We start from the raw sequence: 24,481 nt of genomic DNA, 5'->3' as shown, positions 1-24,481 counted from the left end.
AGTATATAATACAACTGGAGGCTTGTTTATGAACAGTATAATAGTGTTATTGAGAATACTGCTTAGAGGAGTTAGGCTAGGCCTGCTAACACCCCCCCCCTCCCCCCCCCCAGAATTAATCCCACAAGTCAACATAAACTGTTAATTACTGAAAACCCTCAAGTAACATCACAATGCTCTTACCACATCCTTGCTTTATGTTAAACCTCAAAATCCACTGTTATATGCTATATGCTACGCATCTGTACAAGGCTCGTGCTCCCTTCACAGTTGAGCATAATCACATTAGCCTATCAAACGTCAATAATATTCCAGGTATCATAAAGTAAAACAAAAGTGGGTAAAATGTGAACACCAGTTTACTCTGTGGTAGTAACACAAATAATATATCACAAAAAATAATGATAGAGTACACACTTAATCACTTATGAATTATGAATTAATTATGGGTTGATGACCACTTACACAATGTAAAAAGAAAAAATGGCTTAACACTTAATAACATGTAATACCAAACACAAAGCAACACTCGGACACAATAACAAATCACACTCTACTTAACTCAGAGACAAGTCCAGTAACCCAAGACCCCAACCTGCAACTGATGCTCTGCTCGCCCTGAATGACAACCTGGAGTGGCCGAGCTCACTATCGCCAAGCACGACTGACAAAACATCTCAACAGCCACACTTCCATGCTGAGATAATAACTCCCAAACACTTCTAAACACAAGTATGTAATATCTTAGACACACTGGAACAATGTCTCAAATAATTATGCTTCTCATAAGGAAAACAATAGTTAATGACAATGCACAGATGGTAACAATGACACCCACACCACCGTTCTCGTCCCGCCCCCGTCTAATACAGGTCCACTCGTACACGCCCACACCACTGTCCAACTCATACTCCAGAAAACAATACTAAAATATACTCATAACTGTAACACACAATAAGATGAATATAATACAACATAGTACCTATGCACTGAAAACAGAAATATGGTAAATTTATAATCCATAGTGAAGTGAGGTGTGATGAATGTACAGTATAATTTTGCGAAAGTTGGTTTCTCGGAAGGCGTGCCGGCCCTTTTGCGGGTCGCCCCATTGACGGGGCGCTGGGGGGGGGGGGAGGCTGGCTCTGTTTGCAACACATGGTTCCACAATTTGGCGTTTCGAGTCGTGTTCTCCAGCCTGTGGTGGCGGTGGGCAGCTCCTCCTCAGAGGAAGAGGATTGGGGCTCGTAGGGCAGGCTTCCTCCCCTTCTTTCCGGTGGGTTATCTTGGAGTGGGTGCACTTGGGTGTGATTGAAACGACTTCGTCCCTCGAGTAGGTTTCTCGCTTGTTTCCAGTTCCAAAACGGGACTGTACGGATCTTCGGTTCATTCTGTACTTGTCCTGTCTGAACCGCTGGATTCCATGCCCCTCCATTTGGATGACTACTCTGTCCTAGGTCCAGCTTCTCTTGGAGCTGGGTTTTTGGATGGTGTCTCTGGACCTCTGGGACACTTATTGGCATGTCCCTATTCACCCGGGGTTCAGGGACTGGTTAGATTTTGTGATGGGATGGCGAGCGTACCACTTTTGTTGCCTTCCCTTCGGGCTGAATCTGGCACCTTGCATTTTTACGCGCCTTTCCCGGGTTGCGATGGCCTGTTTGCGTCTGCTAGATGTTCAGGTTTTGGACCAAAAAAACCTATGACTTACCTTGACGACTGGTTAGTTTGGGCTCCCAGCCAGTCTGCTTGTCTGCTCACCAGGGGTTTGGTTCTTTCTCACCTCGCTGGGTTCAGGTTCCTAGTGAACTGGAGGAAATCCCATTTAGTTCCATCCTAGGTTCGAACTTGGCTAGGCCTTATTTGGGACTCTCGGACAGCGTCCGTGTGTCTCCCTCCTGCGGCATTATTTTGGCTGCAGTCCCACCTTTGGTTGTTCTTGAGGGGATCCTGGGTTACTCGGCGGTTGCTCAAGCAGCTGTGCAGGAGTTTGAACTTCACCATGCTGGTTTACCTGCTGAGTCCGATTTGGCTTTGGTATCTGTTCTGGTTCCTTCGGGGCAGCCCCTTTCGCTTTTCTCGCAACCGCTCATCCCTTGGGGGCCTTGCGTCGGTTGTTGTCTCCCCAGCTTCCTCTACGGGCTCTTCAGGTTTCGGTTCCATGGCGCCTGCTGGAGCCCCTCACTTGATGTGTTCACAGATGCCTCGTCCCTTGGCTGGGGCTTTGTAACCAGTGCTTACCAAGCCAGTCAGGGCGATGGGCTTCTTTCTTCTGTCAGGCTCATAACACGGTGCAGGAATTTCGGCAGTGAGGCTTTTGCTGCGGCGGATTCGATTCGGCTCACCGGGTTGGAGAGCTTCATGCTCTCCTTCGACACAGGGGTTTCTGCTCTTTCGGGTCTGGTGGCCGTTTTGTTCATTTACAGCCATCTCCTCCTTTTCTGGCGAAGAATGAGATAGCCGGTTTCCGGAAGGGTCTGTGGGTGATCGATGCTTGGTTGGTCAGGCCGGGGGTGCATAACGTGCTGTGTCCAGTGGTGGCTCTTCGCCGCTTCCTGCGTGCCACTGCTTCTGTGTGTGTGGATGTGCTTTGGGTGGACCCGGTTTCCCTCGTTCCCTGTTCCAGAGCTCAGGTCTCGGGTTGTCTGCAGGGTAATTAAGTCTAAACTGCCTGTGATCTACCCTCGTGCTCATGATGTTCGGAAATTTGCAGCTCATGCTATAGTCTTTGGTAACATGTCTTGGGTTAACATTCGGGCACAGGGTTTTTGGTATTTGAACAGGGTCCTGGTCGCCCGTTATTTGGTTAATGTTCCAAGTCCTCAGTGACCCTGTGTGGCTTTGGGGCACTTGTCGCAGCCAGCGTCTCGTCTTCCTCCTGAGGGACGAAGTGAGGCCGCCTCCCGGGTAAGTCCCCGTTTTACTTGTTTGTGGGTATCTAGCTGCAAGGAGCCGACAGGGCTCCTCACAGAAAACCAACATTGAATTGTAATGAAATGTCATTTTCTGTGTGAGCCTTGGAGGCTCTCTGACACCCTCCCTCCCTCTGGTCAGCCGTTTTTATTTTCATTGCTCAGTCTCCGAACTGGCGGGTGAGCAGTCGGCCCAGGGAAGGCGGTGGCGTGAACGAGAGGCACATCGGTTTGATGACGGTTTTTGCTTGTTGCATTGTTTTCTTGGGAGTTCTTGAATTCTGTTCTGGCTTGGGTTGCAATGTTCTACCAGTTGGGGGTTTGTTTTGGAATGCCTACCGTTCTGGGTGACTTCCCCGGTCGATGGCAGACAGGGATATACTCTTAAAGAGTGGAGTTTTCATAGGCCATTGCTCCATGCACCTCTCTGAGAAACCCAGGTTTTGGCTCGTGGTTCCAGGTAGGTAAGAACTCCATGTGACTGATGCCCCAGACTAATATAGCATACATCAGTCTGATAGCTTCAGAGAGCCTCCGAGGCTCACCCAGAAAATGCGTTTCAGTACATATAATGCTGGTTTTATTGGTGTCTACTATTTTGCCCAGTAGCTTATTCATTACAGCAACCTCATACTGATCAGCTGCATTATCTTTTGTATCATCAGCCTGAATTACTGCTACATTATCTTCTATGGTTTCAGCCTCAGATTCTTCACTGTACTTTGCAGACCGTGGATCCAAAGATTTTGCATTTTAAGTGGCTCCTCGTGCGTCAGCAGGCCATCCTAACCCAGTCTTTAGATTTGTCTTGGTCCTTGACTCTTTTGTCTGCCTTCCCTTTTTTTCTCTCCTCTTTCCTGAGGATATTATTGTACAGTTTTTTTTATGGCAGGCATTTCATGTCATCCAGTTTCTTAGCTTTTTGGCTACTCAGGGTTCTGTTCCTTGTTCTTGGAGGTGGTCTGGTAGAACTGAGGCTATGCCTGCTTTTGGTTTGGGTAGGCCCTCAGGGGATATCAGATTCTATGATGCTCTTTTGTGTCGCAGAAGTATGGCACCTCTTGTGGCTTGTTCCTGCGAAGTTGCAGTAGTGGATCGTCTCACATTCTTTGCAAACTCCAGGTCCCACAATTCATGGGCATTTTGGGTTGTTTCTCTCAGATCCTACAGTGGAGTTGGTTGTGTCCCCCTCATTTTTGGGTCAGTGATGGCGGGTCAGATTTCATCCCTGCCGCTGTGTCAGGTCAATTGTGACGTGATTGAACTTGGGCATGGTCATGCTGGTCTCGTCCCTTCATTAGGTGTTCCGATTGTTCCCATTTCCTAAGAGGGACCTTCTAGGCCTTTGGTTCATCCCCAATCATTTAGGTTTGAAAATCTTCATTCACTGTCCAACTTTCTACATGATTGTTAACCCATGTTTGCCGAGTTTTCTAGTTGGGTTTGGATGGTTCCCTGGACATCAAGGACATACTAGTATCACTCAGTAGTATGTGTGATAGATTGTATAGTATGTTCCTATACATTTAGGGTTCAGGGACTGATAGGTTTTTTGCTAACTCTTGCCTCCAGCTCCGGAGTTGTGAGCTTCATGCTCTTCTCCAGAGGTGGGGTTATACTCTTTTGGCCCTGGTGGGCATTTTCTTCATATGCAGTCATCTCCTTTTCAAGTGAATTATTAGTTGGTAGGCTTCCATAGGATTCAGTTTGTTGTTGATGCTTAGTTGATTTGGCTGGGGGCATCATTTGTTGTTTGACAGCAGTTGTTTATCGCTGCCAACATGTCACCAGGTCTACTGGTGGATGTATTGTGATATGAGCCTGTCTCTTTGGTCCCACATTCCAAAGCTCATAATTCTCAGGCTGCAGTGTTATCAAGTCTAGCCAGCCTGCAGTTTACCCCCAGGGCCACGATGTTTACAAATTTGCTGTTCTCTTGTAATTTTCTAGTATCTTTTGTGTGGATCAGGTAATTTAGTTAGTATCCCTGGTTCTTGTTGGTCCTGTATTGCCCCGGGACATGTTTCCAGACCATTGGTCTCTCCTTTGAATTAGTACCTGCTGTCTCTCCTGTCTGGTTAGTCTCACAATTTTGCTCCGTGGTTATTAATTTAAGCTACAGGGAGCCACCAAGGGGCTTCTCCAGAAACTCGGTGTTGAATGTAATGACACGTGTCTTCTGGTAAAGCCTCTGTGGGTCCGTCTCCCTACTTCCCTGCCAGTTTTGCCAGTTCATTGGGGTGATTTTATCTACTCCAGAACTTGATGACAAACTGGAGGAAGACTGAGCTCTGAGCCACCTGGTGACAACGATCGGTACTAACAGGTTGGAGCTAATTTTGAGTGAATTATTTGGGCTCGGTTGAATCATTTGGGAAGTTGTTCGGCAGTTTCAAGGTTTAGTCTTGTGAACCCAAAAGTTGTCTGTAAAGCCTCGCTGACTCTTTGGATGCTTTCCTGGTGATATGGCAAAATGTCATTTGCACTCTGCACTTCACATGAGGGAGCCTGGTTCTGGTCCCAGGTAGGCCAAACAGAACTCCCGTCCTGTAACCAATCTGTCTTTTAGGAAGGAGAATCTCTGCGTAAGATAGCTACAGAGAGCCACTGTGGCTCTACCAGAAAGAAGCATTTCATTTACATTCAAAGCTGGGTCTTTCTCAATGGTATGTGATGTAAATTTATGTCTAGTGTTACTATACCTACTCTCTCTCGAGGCACTGATTTAGGGTCCCACTGTCTGCCTTTTCTTCCTAGCCCCCATAGGCACAGAAAGAAGGCAGACAGTTATATCATATTGAGCAATCTTATCATTGAGGCCTGGTCTCACAAGAGCACTGACCTCTGGAATCACCACTAGGTTGCAGCACAGTTGCCTACAACCAATAGCAGTGCCATTACCACAGTCCACCACTACAACCACCACCAAAATTTCTTTAAGCAAAACCACTGCAAACAACCACTACAAATTTTAGCAAATTCATTGTACTTACTAAACCAACCAGTGTCAATGGTACCAGTTTGCTGCTACTGCTTCTACCACCACTCTGTTCTTGTTACACCCCACTGTGGTCACTGCACTTCGTGTACTTGTTACATTCCCAATATTCAACTCCTTGTTTGTCTTGTGTGATGCAGTGCCAGGGATGTTTTCAATTGCCTTCATGTGGTTTAATCATAACGAGTTGATAGTTATCTACGTACAGTGTTGTATACAGTATTTCAAGATACAAAAATATCCCAAATAAATATTTTCTAGTGATATCATAATTATCCTTAAAAAAATTATTTTACCTTTAACAGATCGTTGAAGACTTCTTGAGTCGGGATGTCAACTATGTAATAACTACTCGTGGATACCAAACAGCTGGCGGATCAAGCAGTGAACAACAGCCATCACCCAGTGGTGTTCCAATCGCTTCCCCCCTCACTCCACATCAGCCTCAGTCCTCCCTACCCTCCACCTCACATGATTCACCACTGAATAATATTGAATCTCCTAGAGAAGATACGGGCAAAAAACGTATTGTAAGTATATGTTAATTGTTATGTGCAATAATTCACCAAATTTATGTACCTACTAAAACCAAAAGTAGAGGAATTCAACTTTCATTACTTGTTTGAACTGATTACTTCTAAATCTTATGTTTCTTTTTCTTTCAATAGTGTGGTTTGATATTTTTGTTTTTTCCATAGTGCATTAACTGAAACTTGTCCAACTTGTCTTTGTAATTGTGCATTCCACATATTATTGTCTGTGGCCCATTAAAAGATGATTAACATCAGATTGGAGGTTTGCTGTGTCCTCTATTCTCTCTTCTCTTGAAAATCCTAGTGTCATCTGCAAAGAATGATAGTGTTATAGTTTGTATCACATATGACACTATAAAATGAGCGTCTGCAATTTTCTAACCTGGCAAGTCTACTTCTATCGTACAACACTCAAGGTACCCTCCCTCGGTCTGTCTCCAGTGTGTTGCTGGAGACCTCTGCTGGCAAGTTCACTTTTCTCAGTAAATCATGGGCCAGTCCTCTACAATATCGTCACAGTGTCAAAATACCACTTCTACTCCCCGGCAACACACTGGCAGGTCTTCAGCAACACACTCTGGCTGGCTTCCACAGAGGCTTCAACTATAACATGCCTTAACAGAAGGACGTTAATTCCATCTCGTAACTCAACTGGGCCATCCCAGGATGCGTCGGTCCAATCACCAATACTTCACTGTGTATCACAGACAAATCACAATCTACACCGACTCGGCCTACTTATTCCTACTGGAACACATCTTGAGTTCAGGACTGCCCTGGGTGAACTGATTTCTGTTGACCAAGGTACCACCCACATGACTTCTGAGGAGAAAAAGATGAATAGTAAGAAATAAACTACACAGGTGTCAATAAGATCACAGCCTTCCACCAGGGTTCTGAAAACAGGTGTGCTCAACAGATGGCAATGACATCATCACACCTCCCCTCCTAAAAGAATTGGGGTTGGGTGTGCTCAACAGATGGCACACATCTGTTGAGCACATCTGAGTGCTCAACAGATGGTCGACATCGTCACATGGCCTTTTGCTCTCTTTACCTCTTATGGAGTTTATATAATTCTTGCAACTTTCTTTCAATCATTTCTGTTTCTCTTCATAGCCTTCTTTGTCGTTCTTGGGATAGAGTGAAACACTTGAGATATTTTGCAATTTGTTTTCTTCTTCTATAGAATAACTCTGTTCTCATTCTAGTTCTCATCTTTTTCTCCTTATTGGTATGCGATTTGTGCATATTTCTAGTGCTACTGTACCTATTTTCACAAGGCACTGGTTTAAGTTTGCATTATCTAGCTGTCCTTCCCAGCATATTTCTGTGGGGTCTTGGTTTATTTGTTCCCAGTTGATCTTTTTGTAATTAAAATAGAATTTGCTGAATTCTCTTTCTCTTAGACTGGCTACACAGGTCTATTGCCCATGCTTGTCTGACTTCAGTCATTGGTTGTAAAAATAAGATTTATGATGTAAATCCTAAGATTTAGGATGGTTTTTTAGTTGGTACTGCTATTTGCTGGTTTAAGTCTAAATTTTTCACACATCTGCAAGAGGTTATTTGTGTGTGACATCATTTAAACTGCTTTCTGAGGTTCTCTCTTTCTGTACAATATTTCCCAAATTTTTTTCATCTCAGGTGGCACAGTTGATAAGTTGAAGTCCTCAAGCAAGTTGATATTTGGGGCAGGGTTTGGGAGGTGTTCTAAGCAGTGTTCTATTTTCCTTAGTTGGTTTTTAAACTGCCGAGATTAGTATCTGGTGATTTATGTACGAGGAGAATTACCACATTTAGAATTTCTAATTTTAGGTATTGGGAAAAATTGGCAATTATGGTTCCTTCGAACCCTCACTTAAAATTCACACTTAATTTTATGATTTTTTTCTATGCAGTTAAGCTGGTGTATCATTATAAATGATGATACATGTTATGGATAAGATATATAATGTATAGATTTGAACATATTTAGTCGACGTTAAAACTTTGAAAAGGGCTTTTCTTTTGTATACAAATCTTTTCAACTTCTTTCTCAAGATTGTCATCATCATCTGTTCCATCTTAATTAGTGGTAAATTCTAAAAGAGCATTCTTTTCATAATTAAAAATGTAAAAAACAATAACACTGAAGCAATGGGGAGCCGGTCAGCCGAGCGGACAGCACACTGGACTTGTGATCCTGTGGTCCCGGGTTCGATCCCGGGCGCCGGTTTGAAACTCTGCCCATTGAGAAACAATGGGCAGAGTTTCTTTCACCCTATGCCCCTGTTACCTAGCAGTAAAATAGGTACCTGGGTGTTAGTCAGCTGTCACGGGCTGCTTCCTGAGGATGGAGGCCTGGTCGAGGACCGGGCCGCGGGGACACTAAAGCCCCGAAATCATCTCAAGATAACCTCAAGAATGTATGTTAAGAAGAAAACCATACAAATCATTGTAAAAAATGAGACCTGAATTAATTATATTCTTGGCAAATATGGTAATCTGTTGTGTGAATGATGATATTCTATACATTTGGAACATGTATGGCCCAATATTTAATTTAATAACATTGTTTTCCATTTAAGTACAGTATTATATTTATCCTTTATTTTGCAGAGAACTAGAGCTGAAGTGCTCTTGGAACGGGCCTGTGTGCGCCGCCAAGGCACCAGTGACGTCCTTGAAAACGCTCGGTTGTGGAATGTTCCTGTGTGGCCATTGGCCAAACTTCTCAAGTGGTTATCTGTATTAAAAGAAAATGACCGATACAGACCACCGAAGACACCGAGCACCATAACGTCTAAAGGATCGTCGTCTTTGGCAAAAGTTCAACGTTTAAGAATTCCTTTTATTAAAACAGAATCCTTTAGTAGGTTAGTGAATATGAAATATAATACTTAAAATTTTAAAGTGAGATAATACTGTACTGTATAACAATTTTGTCATGTTTATTAAAATTACATAACAATGGAAAAGTTATACCAGTGTGCCCTAAAATTAGTTTTTGAGATTGAATGAAAATGCATAATTTGAGCATGTGTTGTGAATGCTAATCAGTGAGGAAATCGGTTGAAGCCATGAGAAGAATTTGAATCTATGCACTGGGTACTCCCAGGCATAGTATAAAATCCTACTGATTTCCTCATTGATACATTACATTAATGAGATTTCTTTGTGCATTCTAATCAGTACTGACAATAGAGATTCGCTGACTTTGATTGCCTTTCGTTGGTGTTGGCAAAAATGAATAAATTTACATAGACGGTTTTTGTAGTGCTTCTGCTCCTTGTGCCTCTGAGGGGACCAGGTTCTGGCTCATTGTCCCTGGTGGGCCAATAAGAACTCTGCAACTATTTGGTTTTGGGAGTTTTGGCATTCTCTTTGAGTGTTGGGTGTGCAATGTCCTGTGGATGTTCATGGGGACCTCACTGGGCTTGTGTGGTGTTGGGTTTGGTTGCCCTGCTTCGCTCTCTATTTCTTCGTCGTTCTTCATGGTGAGAGAGCCTACTGGTAGCCAGGATCAGAATCTGGCTCTTTCTGTGAGGCTAGGAGAACTTTTGGATCAGATTTTAACTTAAAACTTGAATAACCCCCACCAAGAATTATAAGCACAAAACTAAACAACTGCCTGAAGAAAACTAGGTATCCACAGATAATGAATCAAATGATCACTGCAGTTGAGGGTGTGCGCGATACACAAATGAGAGTAACCAAAGACTAAGAGAAAGTGCAAGGGTTGTGTGTATCCCAGTTTTGAGAACCCCTGCTCAAAGTGTATCTGATGAAGGATAGAAGAGTAGAGGGAAGGCAGAATAAATTATAAAGAGTAAGTAGGTAAGAGAAAGTGGATGGATGGAGCAGAGGGAGAAAGTATTAGATCGTTCTATCTATTACTAAGGATGGTCAGGTGGAGGGAAGGGGGTGTATTGAACAATTTCAGAATAGGTGATAGCCACCCATCCACTTCTCAAGGCTCAGATCAGACCAGCTGTCTGGCTTGCTTTGTCTATCTGTCTGTCTGTTTCCACGCTGTATTTCCATTACTTATTATGGGATGGTTGCAACTAGAGATATAATTAATGAGTCAGTGTCTCTCCCTTCCTCCCTCCCTCCCCACTGCTACTCTAAAATACTGTACCGCTTTCCAACACCTGCTGGCACTACCACACGTGCTGCTGTTTTCAATGCTGTTCACTTGGTACTCATGGATTTGGAACAGCTAGAAGCACCAGAGAAAGCAAACACAATCAGCTGGTGTTGGCTGCCTCCTGTAAAATTAACTCCTCACCCACTCCCCTTCCAATATTGAATCGTCTGCATTGAATCATCAGGAACTTTCATTTATCTGAACTGACGCTGGTTTATCTGAAAAATGAAGTACAGGTGAATGATGTTCTCTATATCTAAGAAAGATTGAAAGAATTTAGGTATAAGGTATTTTATTACCTTGTAAAAGAAGTAAATGTTTTATTTATTTTTCAGACAATACAAGCCACTCTTTAAAGAATTACCTGTTTGGCCTCAACTGAACCTGTCAAATCCACCAGGTGTATCACCATTCGCTGATCCCAAGCAAACCAAAGCACGTCAAAACCCAAAGACAACTTCACCACATCGAGACGATCATAGAGAAAAGTTTGTCCCAATGTACTTCATTATTTTTTTTTTACAATCTTCATTAATATTAATTTATTTTCTCATGTTTGTTTCTTCATTTTCTGAATTTCATATATAACACTTGGTCCCTTAACCCCTTTCTTATGATACGAGTCTAGGGGGTCTAATTCCGAAAAATAAGTTCACTACTGTATGCGAGTTTTACCATATACATAAAAAAAAATGCTTCAACATCCTGAAACGTTTCTCCAGGCATCTGGCCTCAGACCAGGAGTCAAGGCTTACTAGATGCAGCAATCTTGTGGTTGTAGGGGAAAACTGCACCCAACACAGTAGCCCAAATTTTGTCAAGAATAATTAGTTCCTGTCCAAGACTCGATCACCGATATGAGTGCTATGTTGATTAATATAAACATAAAAAGATAAATATTTTTCTTGTTGAAAATTAAAAACCCAGCATTGCATGTAATGAAACAAATTCCTCTTTCTAGTGAAGCCCCAGTGGCTTTTTGAAGCTATCTTGCTGAGGTTTCTCCATACTAAAAGTCTTATCAGTTGCGGAAGTTATGTTTGGCCTGGGACCAGAGCTGGAACCTTGCCCCCCCCCCCCCCCCCCCCTCAGAGAGGCACAGGGAGTGAGTGACAATTCACCACCCCAGTGGGAAAAGCATCCAAAAAGAGAAGCTTAACAAACAACTGGAAGGTTCACAGAAAACTCTGCAAATGATTCACACACAACAAAGGATTCACTCAAACCAGCCAGCTTTCCCGACCAGCAATTCTGGAGATGATGAGCATCCACCAGTGAACTGATGAATCTGTAGGGACGGGCAGGAATTGGGGAGCCACCAATTCTTCATCAGAAAGAGGTGTTTCATTACAGTAAACACTAGGTTTCTGGGGAAATCCCTTGGTGACTCCCTTAACGGGTCGGAATTCGAAAATCTCAAGCTTGCTCAAATTCTCTCAAATATTTTTTTTTTTTTTTTTTTTGCATAATCTACATGGTACATGGTAAATGCACCAACTGTTCCTTATGGATCAACATCGTAATATGAACACAATTTTTTTTTATATATATAAATTGACAATTGTCAATTTTCAAAATCCTAAAAACAAATATTAAAATGTCACCAATTTGTTTTGTATTAATTGTGGTCTAAGAATGACATATGATAATAATTTTCGATTGTTTGGTTTAAGTTTGGGAGTATTGTTTATTGTGAACAAAATTGTTAATGTGGCCCCTCCAAAAAGTGGCAAATTTAGACGCAAAAATTTATAACCCCAAAATTTATGGCCTTATAAGTAAATACGCAACAGAACCTTTAGAACAAAGAACTTTGTACATACGAGTATGGTCGTTTTACATTATGGATTTCCTTGTAAGTTTTAATAAACATTGCTTGGCATTCGTACTCCATTATGTGAAAGTTGTAGTTCAAAATGTGTTGAAATGAAGTCAGCAAAAAATACCTCCCATTCAAAAATAAATATATAGGGATAATGGGTTTGGGATGACCATACACTGGAAGGTGAAGGGACGACGACGTTTCGGTCCGTCCTGTCCTTGAGGTCCGTCCTCAAGTCGATCATTCAATCAATCTTGATCATTCACAATTGACTTGAGAATGGTCCACGACGGACCGAAACGTCGTCGTCCCTTCACCTACTAGTGTGTGGTCTGGTCAATATACTTAAGCCACGTTATTGTGACTCATCGCCTGCATGTAGACGCCACAACCAAATTAGCTGAAAACAAAGATGAAAAAAAAAAATTGGTTGACAACTTCGCGTACAAAGGGGAGGGGATATAAAAACCATTGGCATTAGTCAATGTATTTATATGATATATAACAAAATCCAGCAAAATAATGTGAAATTACTCATTATGATGTGTGAAATTTGGTCCTCCAGGTGGCGCTCAAAATTGCTAGAAGGCACCAGCTGCATATCCACTTTGTGGACCCTCCTTACTACTATTCTTTGTGCACCAGACAGATGCTTGCATCTCTTTATCCCTGCATTATTCCTGAGTTCCAGTAAATAGGCACTGTTATCGTTATCATCAGTACCGGTTGCGGCTCGTCGTGCACGGATTTATTATTAAAAAAATTTGTATAACATCCATTTCTTAACATATTTGGATGAAGTTTTCATGTTGCTGATGCCAAATAAAGTGAACTTTGTTTACCATTTGTCAATTTATTTATATTTTGGACTTAAACTAATGACATAACAAGAAATGGGACTTACCAGGGAGGAGGAGAGGCAGTAAGCACTAGGATGAAGAAGAGGACCCTGGCTGGGGGAGAGGGCCAAACCACACATCAGAAAATTAAGAAATAACATTTTGGTCTGTCTTGGACTATTATCAAGTTGTGTAATAGAAAGAGTGGAAGAGAGAAACAATAAAAGGGAAGAAAGTGAGATGAATGAAAGATAAGAATAAGATGAAAGGAGAGAATAAGTTCTTGAAGAAGAAGAAGGTGGGCATGTTCAGGAAAATGAGAACCCAAAATTAGAAATGGAGAAAGTGAGAAAAGGAATGAGGGAGAACTTGTTCCATAACCAAGGTCTTTAGCCTTAGTGATGGGCTTAGTATCTGCCTCCAGAAAATACCTTCAAATTGGAGGCATTTTCATGGAACAGGTGACGTCTGCTCATATTGTTTGGTCATACCAGGTACAATCCAGGTATGCTTGTTAATGATACAGGTCTGTAATTTAGAGGGCCTTCTCTGCTACTTTTTTGTTGACTGGAATTATATTTGCCTTTTTCCATATATCTGCTAAGATTCCTGTACTCAAAAATACTTTATCTGGTTGTTTTGGTCCTTTCCTCTTTGGCACAGAACTCCGTGTGTAACTCGGCTTTTGGATTCTTGGGGTTTGCCCAATACTGTTGCCCCAAGCATAATCTTGCTAGATAGCTTCAACATAGGGCACCTAAAAATGAAAAATGTGGCAAATTCAGTTATACCATAGAGAATCACATAAGCATCTTAAGTAAGCAGTTGCACACAGATGACCTTTCGCAGATGTGTGTCAGATTTGCCTTAATCCAGCAAATAATAGAACAGGCAAGGAAAGAAGATGCCTTCAATCTTATTTTTACAAATAATGATGACCTATAGGCACAGTAGGACTAAAAATATGTGTAAGTCACAATCACAAAGGAGAAAGAAAAAGATGCAAACTGGAACAAGAATGACGTTCCCTATATAGCAACGAAAACAAATTGCAAAACATCTTAATTACTTCACTCTATCCCAAGAACAATAAAGAAGGCTATTTGGAGAAATTGAAACGATTGCGCTAAAGTTGCAAGAATCACATAAAATCCAGGAGAGGCAAAGAGAGCAAAAGTCTACAAGTGAAATAGAGGAGTCAAAAATACTTTTTTCTCCTATGCAAAATCTATAACAAAAACTACATCCTGCATTGGGCCACTTGCACAAAGGTAATGTTACCTTCACAAATGATGGCAAAGAAATGAGTGAAATACTGAGGTTACAGTAAGATTCTGTTTTCAGTGAACTCCTGAACACATTGCAGATCAAGGATCCAAATGAATCCTTTATGAATGTGACACCACCATTGAGCCATATATCAGATGTTACCCTAACCCTTCTTGACTTTGAAGTAGCCCTAGCACTCTGGATCAGGCCCAGACTCCTAGAATTCTATTTTCACCAAGAATTGCATAAAACCACTATCACCTAAAATTTTTAAATCTGTATTCTCTAGAGTGCAGGCAGGAGAGATACTTTGGTAATAATTTACACTTGGAAAACATTAGAGGTACTGGTTCTAAATCTGCACACACAAATATGACCACATGAGACCAGAAGGCATGGCAAGATGTGCAAAATAGTCCCACTAAAAAGCAGAGCTACAATAGGCATGCCTGGAGAGAACTCGATCAGCCTCAGTGATCCAAGACTTTTCAACACACTTCCCCTACACATACGGGGGCATATCTGTCCGACTTTTCACAGTATTCAAAAGAGAACTCGACAAGCAACTTCACAGGATACCTGATCAACCAGGCTGTGACTCACATGTCAGGCTGCAAACAGCCTGGTTGATCAGAGCAGCAACTAGGAGGCCTGGTCAAACCTGAGGCAAACAAGTCAAACTCTCACAAGTCAAGCCTGGCCTCAGGCCGGGCTTGGGGAGTAGAACAACTCCCAGAACCCCATCAACCAGGTAACCAGGTAAACCAGGCCACAGGGATGTTGATCCTCGGAATCATTAACAGTTAGTTAACGAGTCTTGGTGGAGCTGCTCTTACTGTTTGGTGTTGACATTTCCTCTGTACCATTTTGCAAGTTGTCTTTTGAATTCTTTCACCACCAGTCAGCTCATTCTCCTCCTGATCCACCCTCTCAATAGGGTGCTGGCATTTCTTTCCTCCCTTTGGTTCACTGTGGCTTCCCCTGGTTGGGAGACTACATTTTTTATGGCTGTTTTTACTGGCTCTCGTCTCTGGTTGTCAGGTTTGGGAACTTCATGCTTTCCTCTGCAGGCTTAGGTTCTTTTTCTTTGGCTATGGTAAACATTTTTGTAGTTTGATGCCTTCTCCATCTTTTCTGACGATGAATGTGATAGTTGGGTTCTGGAGGGGTCCTTTGGTTGTTGCTGCTTAGTTTGTCCGGCCAGGGTTGCATCATTTGTTGTCTGGTAACAGCGGTTCATTGCTGCCTGCAACCCTATCTGCATTGCCTTAGTGAACACACTCATTGTTGACCGGGTTTCCTTGGTTCTTTGTTTCACAGCTTGTTTATTTCAGGTTGTCGGCAGTGTCATTAAGTCTAGGCAGACTGTGGTCTACCCGCAGGCCCATAATTTTTACAAGTACGCGACTTTGTCTGTGGTGTTTCGTAACATACCATGAGCTGATGTTTGGGCTCAGGGATTTTGGAGGTCTAAAAGGGTGGCTCATTATCTGGTCATTGTTCCTGGTCCCAGGTGGGCTTGTGTTGCCCTGGGTCAGATTTCCTGTCCCAGAGTCTCATCTTTGTGAGGGTTGATTTTGAACTCCTTCCCTGATAAGTACCATGTTTTCTTTCTGCTCTGCTATTTGTTAGTCAGTTTTTGGTCTTTCTGTTTTGGACTGAGGCAAAGATGGTGGAGAAGGTGGGAGCTCCCGGTGGTACTGCCACCTATTGGTGGCCTTTTGTAACTAGAGGGATTCGAGCTAGTTTCTGAGCGAATCATTTGTAGTGTCATTTGGCCGTTTTGATTTCGATGATTCTTGCAGTTGTTTGTATTGCTTTGCTTACTTTCTGAATGTTTCTGTAGTGAGGGTGATTTTAACAATTCCCTGCTCTCTGTGCCTTTTAGGGAGGCCAGGTTCTGGCTCTGGTGCTCAGTAGGCCATATAGAACTCCATGGCTGATGTAATGTCAGCAAAAGGCATCCATCTCAGCGAAATAGTTCAGGGAGGCACCGGAGCCCCACCAGAGGAAAGAGGTGTTTTGCTACGTTCATTGCTGGTTTTGTTTGTATTTTAGATACTGGTGAGTAGTGGTTCTGTATGCTATCCATCTTGAAAACAAAAGATCCCAAATCAATTACATGTAATAGTTGTTCCATTTGTTATGAAATGAACATTATATGATTCCCAGCTGATGGCATTAGTGCTTTTCACAAAGATAGCTTCTGTCAATTTGAATGTTCGAAGTTTATATATATATATATTATAGATATGGAAGGGAGTACCACCTCTGGCTGGAAGAAGAGGATCCTTAGCCTCGGATGAAAGCACACACAATGCATTAGAAGGAATGTTAAGGTTCCCTCCAATACAGTTTCTATGTGATTTTCTCCTACCCCCCCCCCCCCTTCCTTTTGTATTTTGTTGTACTTTATTAGATATTTAAAGATTACAAGATGTACATTGGTTAATACAATGAGTACTTAAAGGGTATGGATCTCTTGGAGCTCCTCTGCTTCCGGACAGGAACCGAGGACGCAGCAGGCGTTTTCCCTCTGGATCGCCACACTGAGGCACTGAAACCAGAAACTGGCAGACCTTGGGTCGCTGGTAATGTCGATGAGCCTGGAATCCAATTCTTTGAGAAATTCCAAGGCACTCCTACCCCAGGGGCTATGCATCTCAGACGCTATGGAAACAAGTGTGTGTTGACCTTCCAATCGCCTGTATTTGACTGATTTTACTATTTCTCTGTGGTTGGCCGCCCCACCTGCTTGATCAGCGCCGAAGTGTATGTAGGTGTCTGCCAGGGTGGATACACGTGTAGTCTCACACCAGCTGTTTGGCCCTTTAGCAGGGGTATATTGTGATTACATCTGGGCGAAATGCGGTCATCTGGGTTTTGGTCCCTTAGACTGCTAGGTTCTCTCTACGCTGGACACTGAGATAAGACAAGGCTCCTTTTTTACGATGTCATTAACCTCATTGTATCTTGCATGACAGCCCTTGGAGCTTATGCAGTGCAACCCATGCAATCCATATTGGTCTGCTTCCACCCTGTTGCAAATATTCAGTGTGAATTGGGGCACCTAGGCGGAGGGCCACTGCTACACGAAGGGATTCTGGATCTAGATGCGTGCCTGTTACCGACATGGGTACTGCCAGAAGGAAAGTCTCTTGCATGGGGAGCTTGCACTGCTTTGAGGCGGGCTTTCTTATCTAATGTTGTAGGGCTGAGCATGGCATCAGCTGTTTTTTCCACCAATGGGTGGTCCCAGCTGGACTATTTATGTTTTGTTGAATATGATGGGTGCTGTGGCTGCAAGAGCATCCCACAGATTTGAACATTCAGTGAAAGCAGGATCCTGTATTTCTGCTGAATCACTCAGGGGTTTTGGTAGGATATCTCTTACGAGGTCGTACGATGCATGGGAGGAGGAAAGGATGGCTGGTAGTAATCCGAAAGGCTGTGCAGACACCAAGGCCGCCGAATTTTACAGGGAGGGTTGCTTGCTACCATTGAGTTGTCCAACGGAAGGTTCAGGACTTTCACCAGCATGGACCTCAGCAGAAGGGTGTCATACTCATTGAATTTAGGGCTGTTGTAGGATGGAGAACACCTCTGAGAGTAAGTCAACATAAGGAGCATCCTCTATATTTTCTACGCGCATGAAAATCCTAGTGTCACCTGCAAATGATGATACTGTACTATAGTTTCTATCCTTGTCTATGTCTGATATGAGGCTGAGAAAAAGAACTGTAGCAAGTACCCTTGGGGGACTGAGCTTTTCACAGTGGATGATCCGGATTTTACTGTGTTGACTATTACACTCTGTATTCTGTTCATTAGGAAGTTAAAGATCCATCTTTAACTTCCATCTTCTAATTACTTTGCCAGTAATTCCTTTTGAATGCATTTTGTGCTCAATAACACTATGGTCACATTTGTTAAAAACTTTTGCAAAGTCTGTGTATATTTTGCTTGTCTTCTAAGGACCTAAGGCCATGTCATAGTGATTTAGCAGTTATAGGAGGCAGGAGCGTCCCTTTCTGAACCCATGTTGCCGGGGTTATGTAGATGAGATTCCATGTGATTTGTAATCTTACTTCTTAGCACTCCTTCAAAGGTTTTTATGATGTGTGAAGTTAGAGTAATTGGTGTATAATTGTTTGCATCTGATTTACTAGCTCCTTAGTAAAGTGGCACATTCTCTGCTGTTTTAAGTATGTCAGATATGACACCAGTATCTAGGCTTTGTCTCCAAACAATGATTGCAGTTTCTTGTCCTCCATCTGGTGTTTGCAGGTAGGTATTTTTTTTACCTTTTGAACTGGTGGTAGTTTCCAAGAGTTAAAAAATTGGCACTACTTATTGCTCAACTTTGGCAAAGCCTCTCTGGTTGACTTTTGCATTAACTGTGCCATCTGTGCATTTTCTTCATCTGGTTGGGCTCATTTTTTGTTTTTGGTTTTGCGCCTTTACCTGGATCCTGGATACCTGTACCTGTTTGTCTGTCTTTTGCATGGGCATCAGTGCTTACATTCTTAAGTTGCATATCAATCTCCTGCACATTTGCCAACTATGCTCATTGTGAATGTTCACCATTCCAGTAGGGACCCATGTTGGTGCAAGTTGGTTTTGGTCCTGGTGTGCATACCACCCCATGTCCTTTGGCAGTTGGTCATCATAATTGTTCTTGCTATGAGAGTATCCCATTCTGATGACCTGTTTTTCGATCCTCGTTTCGTGTTGCTGTTACTCAAGTCGGCTTTACTCTTTATTTCGCTGGGTAGTCACAGTAAGTCAGTTTTTGTACATTTCAGAGCCCGTGACCTGCACAAGTTCGTTGATTTAGCTGTTTTTGATTCTTCATATCTGCAGTCAAGTTGTAGACCTGGGTTTTGGGCATGCCAACATGGGTCTGGCAGCTCATTCTCTTCCAGCTTTTCACGCGCCTGAGGCGGCGCACTGTGATGTGAGCCGCCTGACTAATGGTTGATATCCTTCTTGCCCTGTCTCCAATTCCTTTCGTAATGGATACTACTGTCACGGGTAAGTCCAAGTTACATTTTTATTTGTAATAGTGTTCTTGCATTCTTATCTATTTGTGCCTTTTTATTTAAAATTTAATATTACTGAATAACCTCTTTGAGGCGATGTGTGAGGAAGATAATGGGAGCTATTGAGAGGGCATAAGTCCAGAAATATAATGTGTATAATAAAAGGCCTCATTTTAAGCAAAACATCAGAAACAAAACTGAAGAATCAAAGGTCTGCGTTGTCTTTGCTCCAATGTCAGCTGGTTTTGCTTGTGTCTGTGAGTGGGGTGGTCACCTCGCCTGAATCCAAAGTAGCCTATGCTGTCACCTGGTGATTGTTTTGGAAACAGAGTATTGTACCAGTAGTTTAGGATTGGGCTTTTTTGAGTTGTGCTTTCTGATTTGATGGTTGCCTAAACATGTCTCGAAGGGAGCTCGAGTGTATTGTGACGTCTCAATTTTTTTTCTTTTTTCTGTTTGAGGGAGGGTTTTAGTAGTTGATTGAGTTCTAATCTTGATATGCTTTGTCCTGTTTGAGGATGGTTGATTCAAGACAGTCCAAGAAAGTAAAGTACCATGTAAATTGGTACTTGTCCAGTATGCCCTTAACCTACGGGTCACAAGCTAAAGGGAGCTATTGAGATGCTGCCAGAAAGCGGCTTTTCATTACATTCAATGCTCTTTTTTTATTTAAAAATATATTCAGTAACTTTCCTGCATACAAAACTGTTTTCTTTAGTTTAGAATTTGTTAAATGGTAATTAGGACTTAAGGTAGGACTGACTTAAGATAATTAACAGTTTGAAATCTAGACATGTTGATAAATGTAAGGGTGTACATTGGCCCACTCCCCTTCCACCTTCCATGGCTGAAATAAAATAAAGTAGGCTAATGTTATTGCTCACAAACTCATATGTGGCAATCTTGCCATTTACTTAGAAAAATTAACTTTACTCTCTGCTCATTTGTCAGAGCAATAAATGAAATTATTGTGGAGTAAATGATCATGGCAACTTGGCAGCAGCTTGCTGTTATGAAACTGCCGTACTGTATTTGTATAGTCTGTACTAAAGCTGACCTGCTTTCTCAACTGGTTGGGCCCAAACTCAACCGAATAGCCAGGTGTACCCTCCCAGCTATGAAAAATATTAATTTTAAGTTAAAATATTCATCACAATTCTGTATAGATTACTAAGTATTAAATATTGTATACTACAGGAAGTTTACAATTTACACATAACACATATGTGATATTTATGATTCTTGAGATTATCATTATTTATGGTGATATAGCATCGATTGGTTTTCTGGTGCGGTCGAATGGTGGCTCCCTATAGCTAGTTGCACTGATATAGCTTGATATGTATGTCATATCAGCCCTAGGGGTCCTTAAGAGCTCACCAGAGACCAGAGCCTGAATCTGGTACACTCAAAAATGTATAGGGAGCACCCTCACCAAGGACACACAAAAAAAGTAAGCAAAACAAAACAGATAATTGCAAGATTTGCAGAGAAATGAAAATGTGATGAGCAAATAACTCTGCAAATGATTCATCCAGTACTTGTTTCGAACCCTTCTAGTTATGGTTGGCAACTGCTAGCTTTCAACACCATTGAGTGCTGCTGGCTCCCATCTCAATATTATTCAGTCCTGTACCTAATCTCCACCTGTGTGGACTGTTGCTCGAGTCACCAAACCTCTCCGGTCTAGACTATTTCTAGATTCTATGGACTCTTATATATCTTTCCATGACTTACTGTTTGCTTCACGTGTGTGTTTATACACACCTCACTTGTTTTGTAGACTTTGAAAACCATTCACTTCGAGCTGCATGTGCTTAGGGATGCCCTATCTCAAGTCCCTATTTACTGATGCCCTTGCCTTGATAGTAATTACTTAAGTGTGTGTAATTACCTTAGTGTAGTTACAGGATGAGAGCTACGCTCATGGTGTCCTCGCTTCCCAACACTCTCATATAATGCTTTGAAACTACTTACAGTTTTGATTTCTATCATCATCTCATTTGTTCCAGGTGTCTCTCACTCTGTGAAAGTGAATTTTCTTATTTTTCTTTGGCAGCTCAGTGTGACTTCCCAGGTGGTATTGGGAGTTCCGTCCCATAAAGGCAGGTCTACTGTGTAGGGTGCTTCGTTTTGAGTAGTGCAGGGGTGATTGACTCATCTGTGAGGCTTTGTGATTGGGGACATTCTGGGGGTTTATTGAGTGAGGGATGCACTAGGGTTCATGTGCTTGTACTGCTGAAGCCCTTCTTAACCACGTTTATCTTAAATACTACACTCGGTGAAAGTTCTTTCAGTGAGTGTCCCTAGTGCCTGGGTGTCCTGCTTGGTCTTTGTCTTCAGGCCCTGGCAAGCCCTGTGGATGTTTGATATCGCTTATTTTGGCTCGATCTGCCAAGCCTGGGCTCATTGCTTGTGAGCTTGAGGAATTTCTATCGGTTTTCCTGCTACAAATCGATGATCATATGTACTGTCTCCCTTGGCTGCCTGCCTGTTAGGTAGGTATTACCCTCTGCTCTAAGGCCTGGGATTTTTAGTTTGCTGGGACTCTTTTAGTTAAAGCTTTTATATTTTTTGTTTTCTTTTGTAGCAACAAAGATTTACAAGGGGGCGACTGCCTTGATTTATTTTGCTCGCCTTGGAGTCAACGCACTTTGATCCTTGAGATTTTGGAGTTGAAGTTGCTTGTTTTTCTACTATTACTGTGTTCACTGCTCCACCTGTTGTCCATCTGGCATTGTTGTATGCACAGAGAAGGCTCCGAGAAGTCAAAGGGTTTTCGAGTATGGGCTGCATTTTGCTGTTGATGTAGTATGGCCTTCTCTGGGGATTGTTTCTTCCATATTACGTCGAAAGACGTTTTGGCCGTGTGTTCCTGTCTAGGATTCATAGCTGTCGTTTTCTCTTGGGGGGGGGGGGGTGTTTGGCTTGGATCCTTTTAGTGTTTGGAGATGCCTTCCTATCTGTTTAGGCATCAGGTGCAGAACTCGGCTTTGCCCCGAGGTCTTCATTTCAGACTTCCGGGGAGCTGGGGAGGAGGGCAAAGTGAATCCCTGGGTGCCCTTCAACCTGTCCTGGTCTCTGGTCCCCCCTGTGATGGTTTTTAAGCTTGGAAGAGGATTTTTTTCTTTATCTTCCATGTACCATTAAATGTCCTAGGAGTCATTGTGTTTTAGGTGGTTTTGGTTGTTCCATCTTCCACCTGTCACCTCAATCAATCTTTTTGGTTCTTCCTGCAGGTTTGGGACTTCGCTTCTCTCATGAGCCGGCCTCTTTTTGAGTTTGGGTTGGCTTCGACCCAGTGGTTGCATTGCGAGGTTCCTCTTCTTCCTGGCTTAGAGACACCCCCTCTGATTCTTTGGGGAATAGGCATGGCTTGGCCTTACTGGAGCACTTGAATAGTAAATGCTGGGCCCAGTCTTTCAAGTATCCTTGGGCAGAGCCACTTTTGCACCATTGGTGTTGCACCTAGTTGCATGCTCTTTTTTGCCAAGTTGTCTCCTTTAGGAGGCAGTAGCAATCTTTCTTGGCCCATCTCGTATTCAGCTGTCTCTTTGGTGTTCTTAGCAGCGGCTGTTGCTTTCCAGCCCCTTACTCAGGTTCTTTCGCAGAGTGGGCCTGTCCCTGCTGCTCACCTGTTGTTCTCCTGGGTTAGGGCTTCACCTATGGTTGATTGGGGTAGGCCTCTATTGGAGCCAGATTCTCAGGTGTTCTGCTGCCTATGCTTTTCACCTTCAGTCAGCATTGCTCTTGGGCATCACAGAAGAGTTCTTTTGCTTGAGATTTACTTGCCAGCCATTTAGTGATTTACCCCTTTGACAGCACTGTGGGGGAAACATGCAATTTTGGCTTTTTTGTCCAACAATAAACGTGGCTTCTGTGTTATGTCCTGAGGTTTTTTTTATAAAGTTATTCCCCCCCCCCTTTCTTCTGACACCCTCCTCTTGTTTCATGGCTTTAGGGTCAGGCATTCTTTCCACATCCCTGTTCTGTCATTGTGACTTGGTGAAATATAATAAAATAGAGTTAATCACCTATCAGTGGGTATTCTGATTATCCCAGTCCCCAAATGAGACTCGTTGGACCTATGATACATTTTTCTAGACCTTTCGGGGTTGAACAGAATTTACTGCCATTTCTGACCTCTCGCGTGCTTCTGTTCGCTAAGATACATCTGGTGTTGCAGGTGGAGTCTTGGATAGTGTCCCTGGATCTCTAGGATGTCCCTATTCATCCTTGGTTCATTTTGAGTCGTACTTGCCGCTTTCAGATTTTCCCTTTTGGCTTGAATCTGGCTCCTTAGATCTTTACCAGGTTAACATTGGTAGTTTTGACTTACCTATGTCTTTTGGGGTTCTCATTTTGGCCTATCTCTATGATTGATTGGTCTGCATACCAGGGATATGGTTCTTTGCCAGTTTGATAGGTTCAGGTTCCTACTGAACTAGGGGAAGTCTCAGTTCCTTCCCAGGTTTGGACTTTGTTGGGGCTGGTTTCAGTTTCTGGGGTCGGCTTTCCTTTCCCTGCCATCTAGGGTTGTGTTCTGTCTCCAGTTTCAGATCTGACTGGTGCTGGATTGGCCCCAGGTTACTTAGCTGTTGGTCAAGCTAGACTGCAGAAGCCTGGACTTTTCCTGCCATGTGTTCCCTTTGGGCAGAGTTTGGCTAATGGCATTGTGCTTACTTACCAGTGACTACAGGAAAGTGAGATCTAGCTCATTATGCCTTGCCTCCTTGCCGTTCATGCTTGGTACTCTAATTACCCCTATCAATATTAACGTTTTCATCATATTTTTTTAAGTTGTGGTTGGATCTCTTCAATTGCATATCCAGCTTCTACTAATATCCCCATGTCCCACCTTTTTTTTTTAAAGTTTATATAGGCTTCCTTTATTCACTTTATTCCCCTCAACATCTTGTACATTATCATATCCT

General features: G+C 42.7%; 1 protein-coding gene across 1 annotated transcript in view; it reads left to right on the top strand.

Annotated features, from left to right (window-relative positions):
- Positions 1 to 24,481, top strand: part of LOC123767121 (titin homolog) — a 352,063-nt gene that overhangs the window by 287,549 nt on the left and 40,033 nt on the right. The window contains exons 4-6 of the mRNA XM_069304864.1: positions 6,216 to 6,440; positions 9,045 to 9,301; positions 10,911 to 11,075. Coding sequence (XP_069160965.1) covers positions 11,074 to 11,075 — 2 coding nt within the window. The 5' untranslated portion in view covers positions 6,216 to 6,440; positions 9,045 to 9,301; positions 10,911 to 11,073. The remainder of the gene's footprint in view (positions 1 to 6,215; positions 6,441 to 9,044; positions 9,302 to 10,910; positions 11,076 to 24,481) is intronic.

The sequence above is a fragment of the Procambarus clarkii genome, chromosome 53, assembly GCF_040958095.1.
Source record: "Procambarus clarkii isolate CNS0578487 chromosome 53, FALCON_Pclarkii_2.0, whole genome shotgun sequence".
In the NCBI taxonomy this organism is placed as follows: domain Eukaryota; kingdom Metazoa; phylum Arthropoda; class Malacostraca; order Decapoda; family Cambaridae; genus Procambarus; species Procambarus clarkii.
Note: the sequence above shows the minus strand (reverse complement) of the source record. Positions and strands in the feature narration are given on the sequence as shown.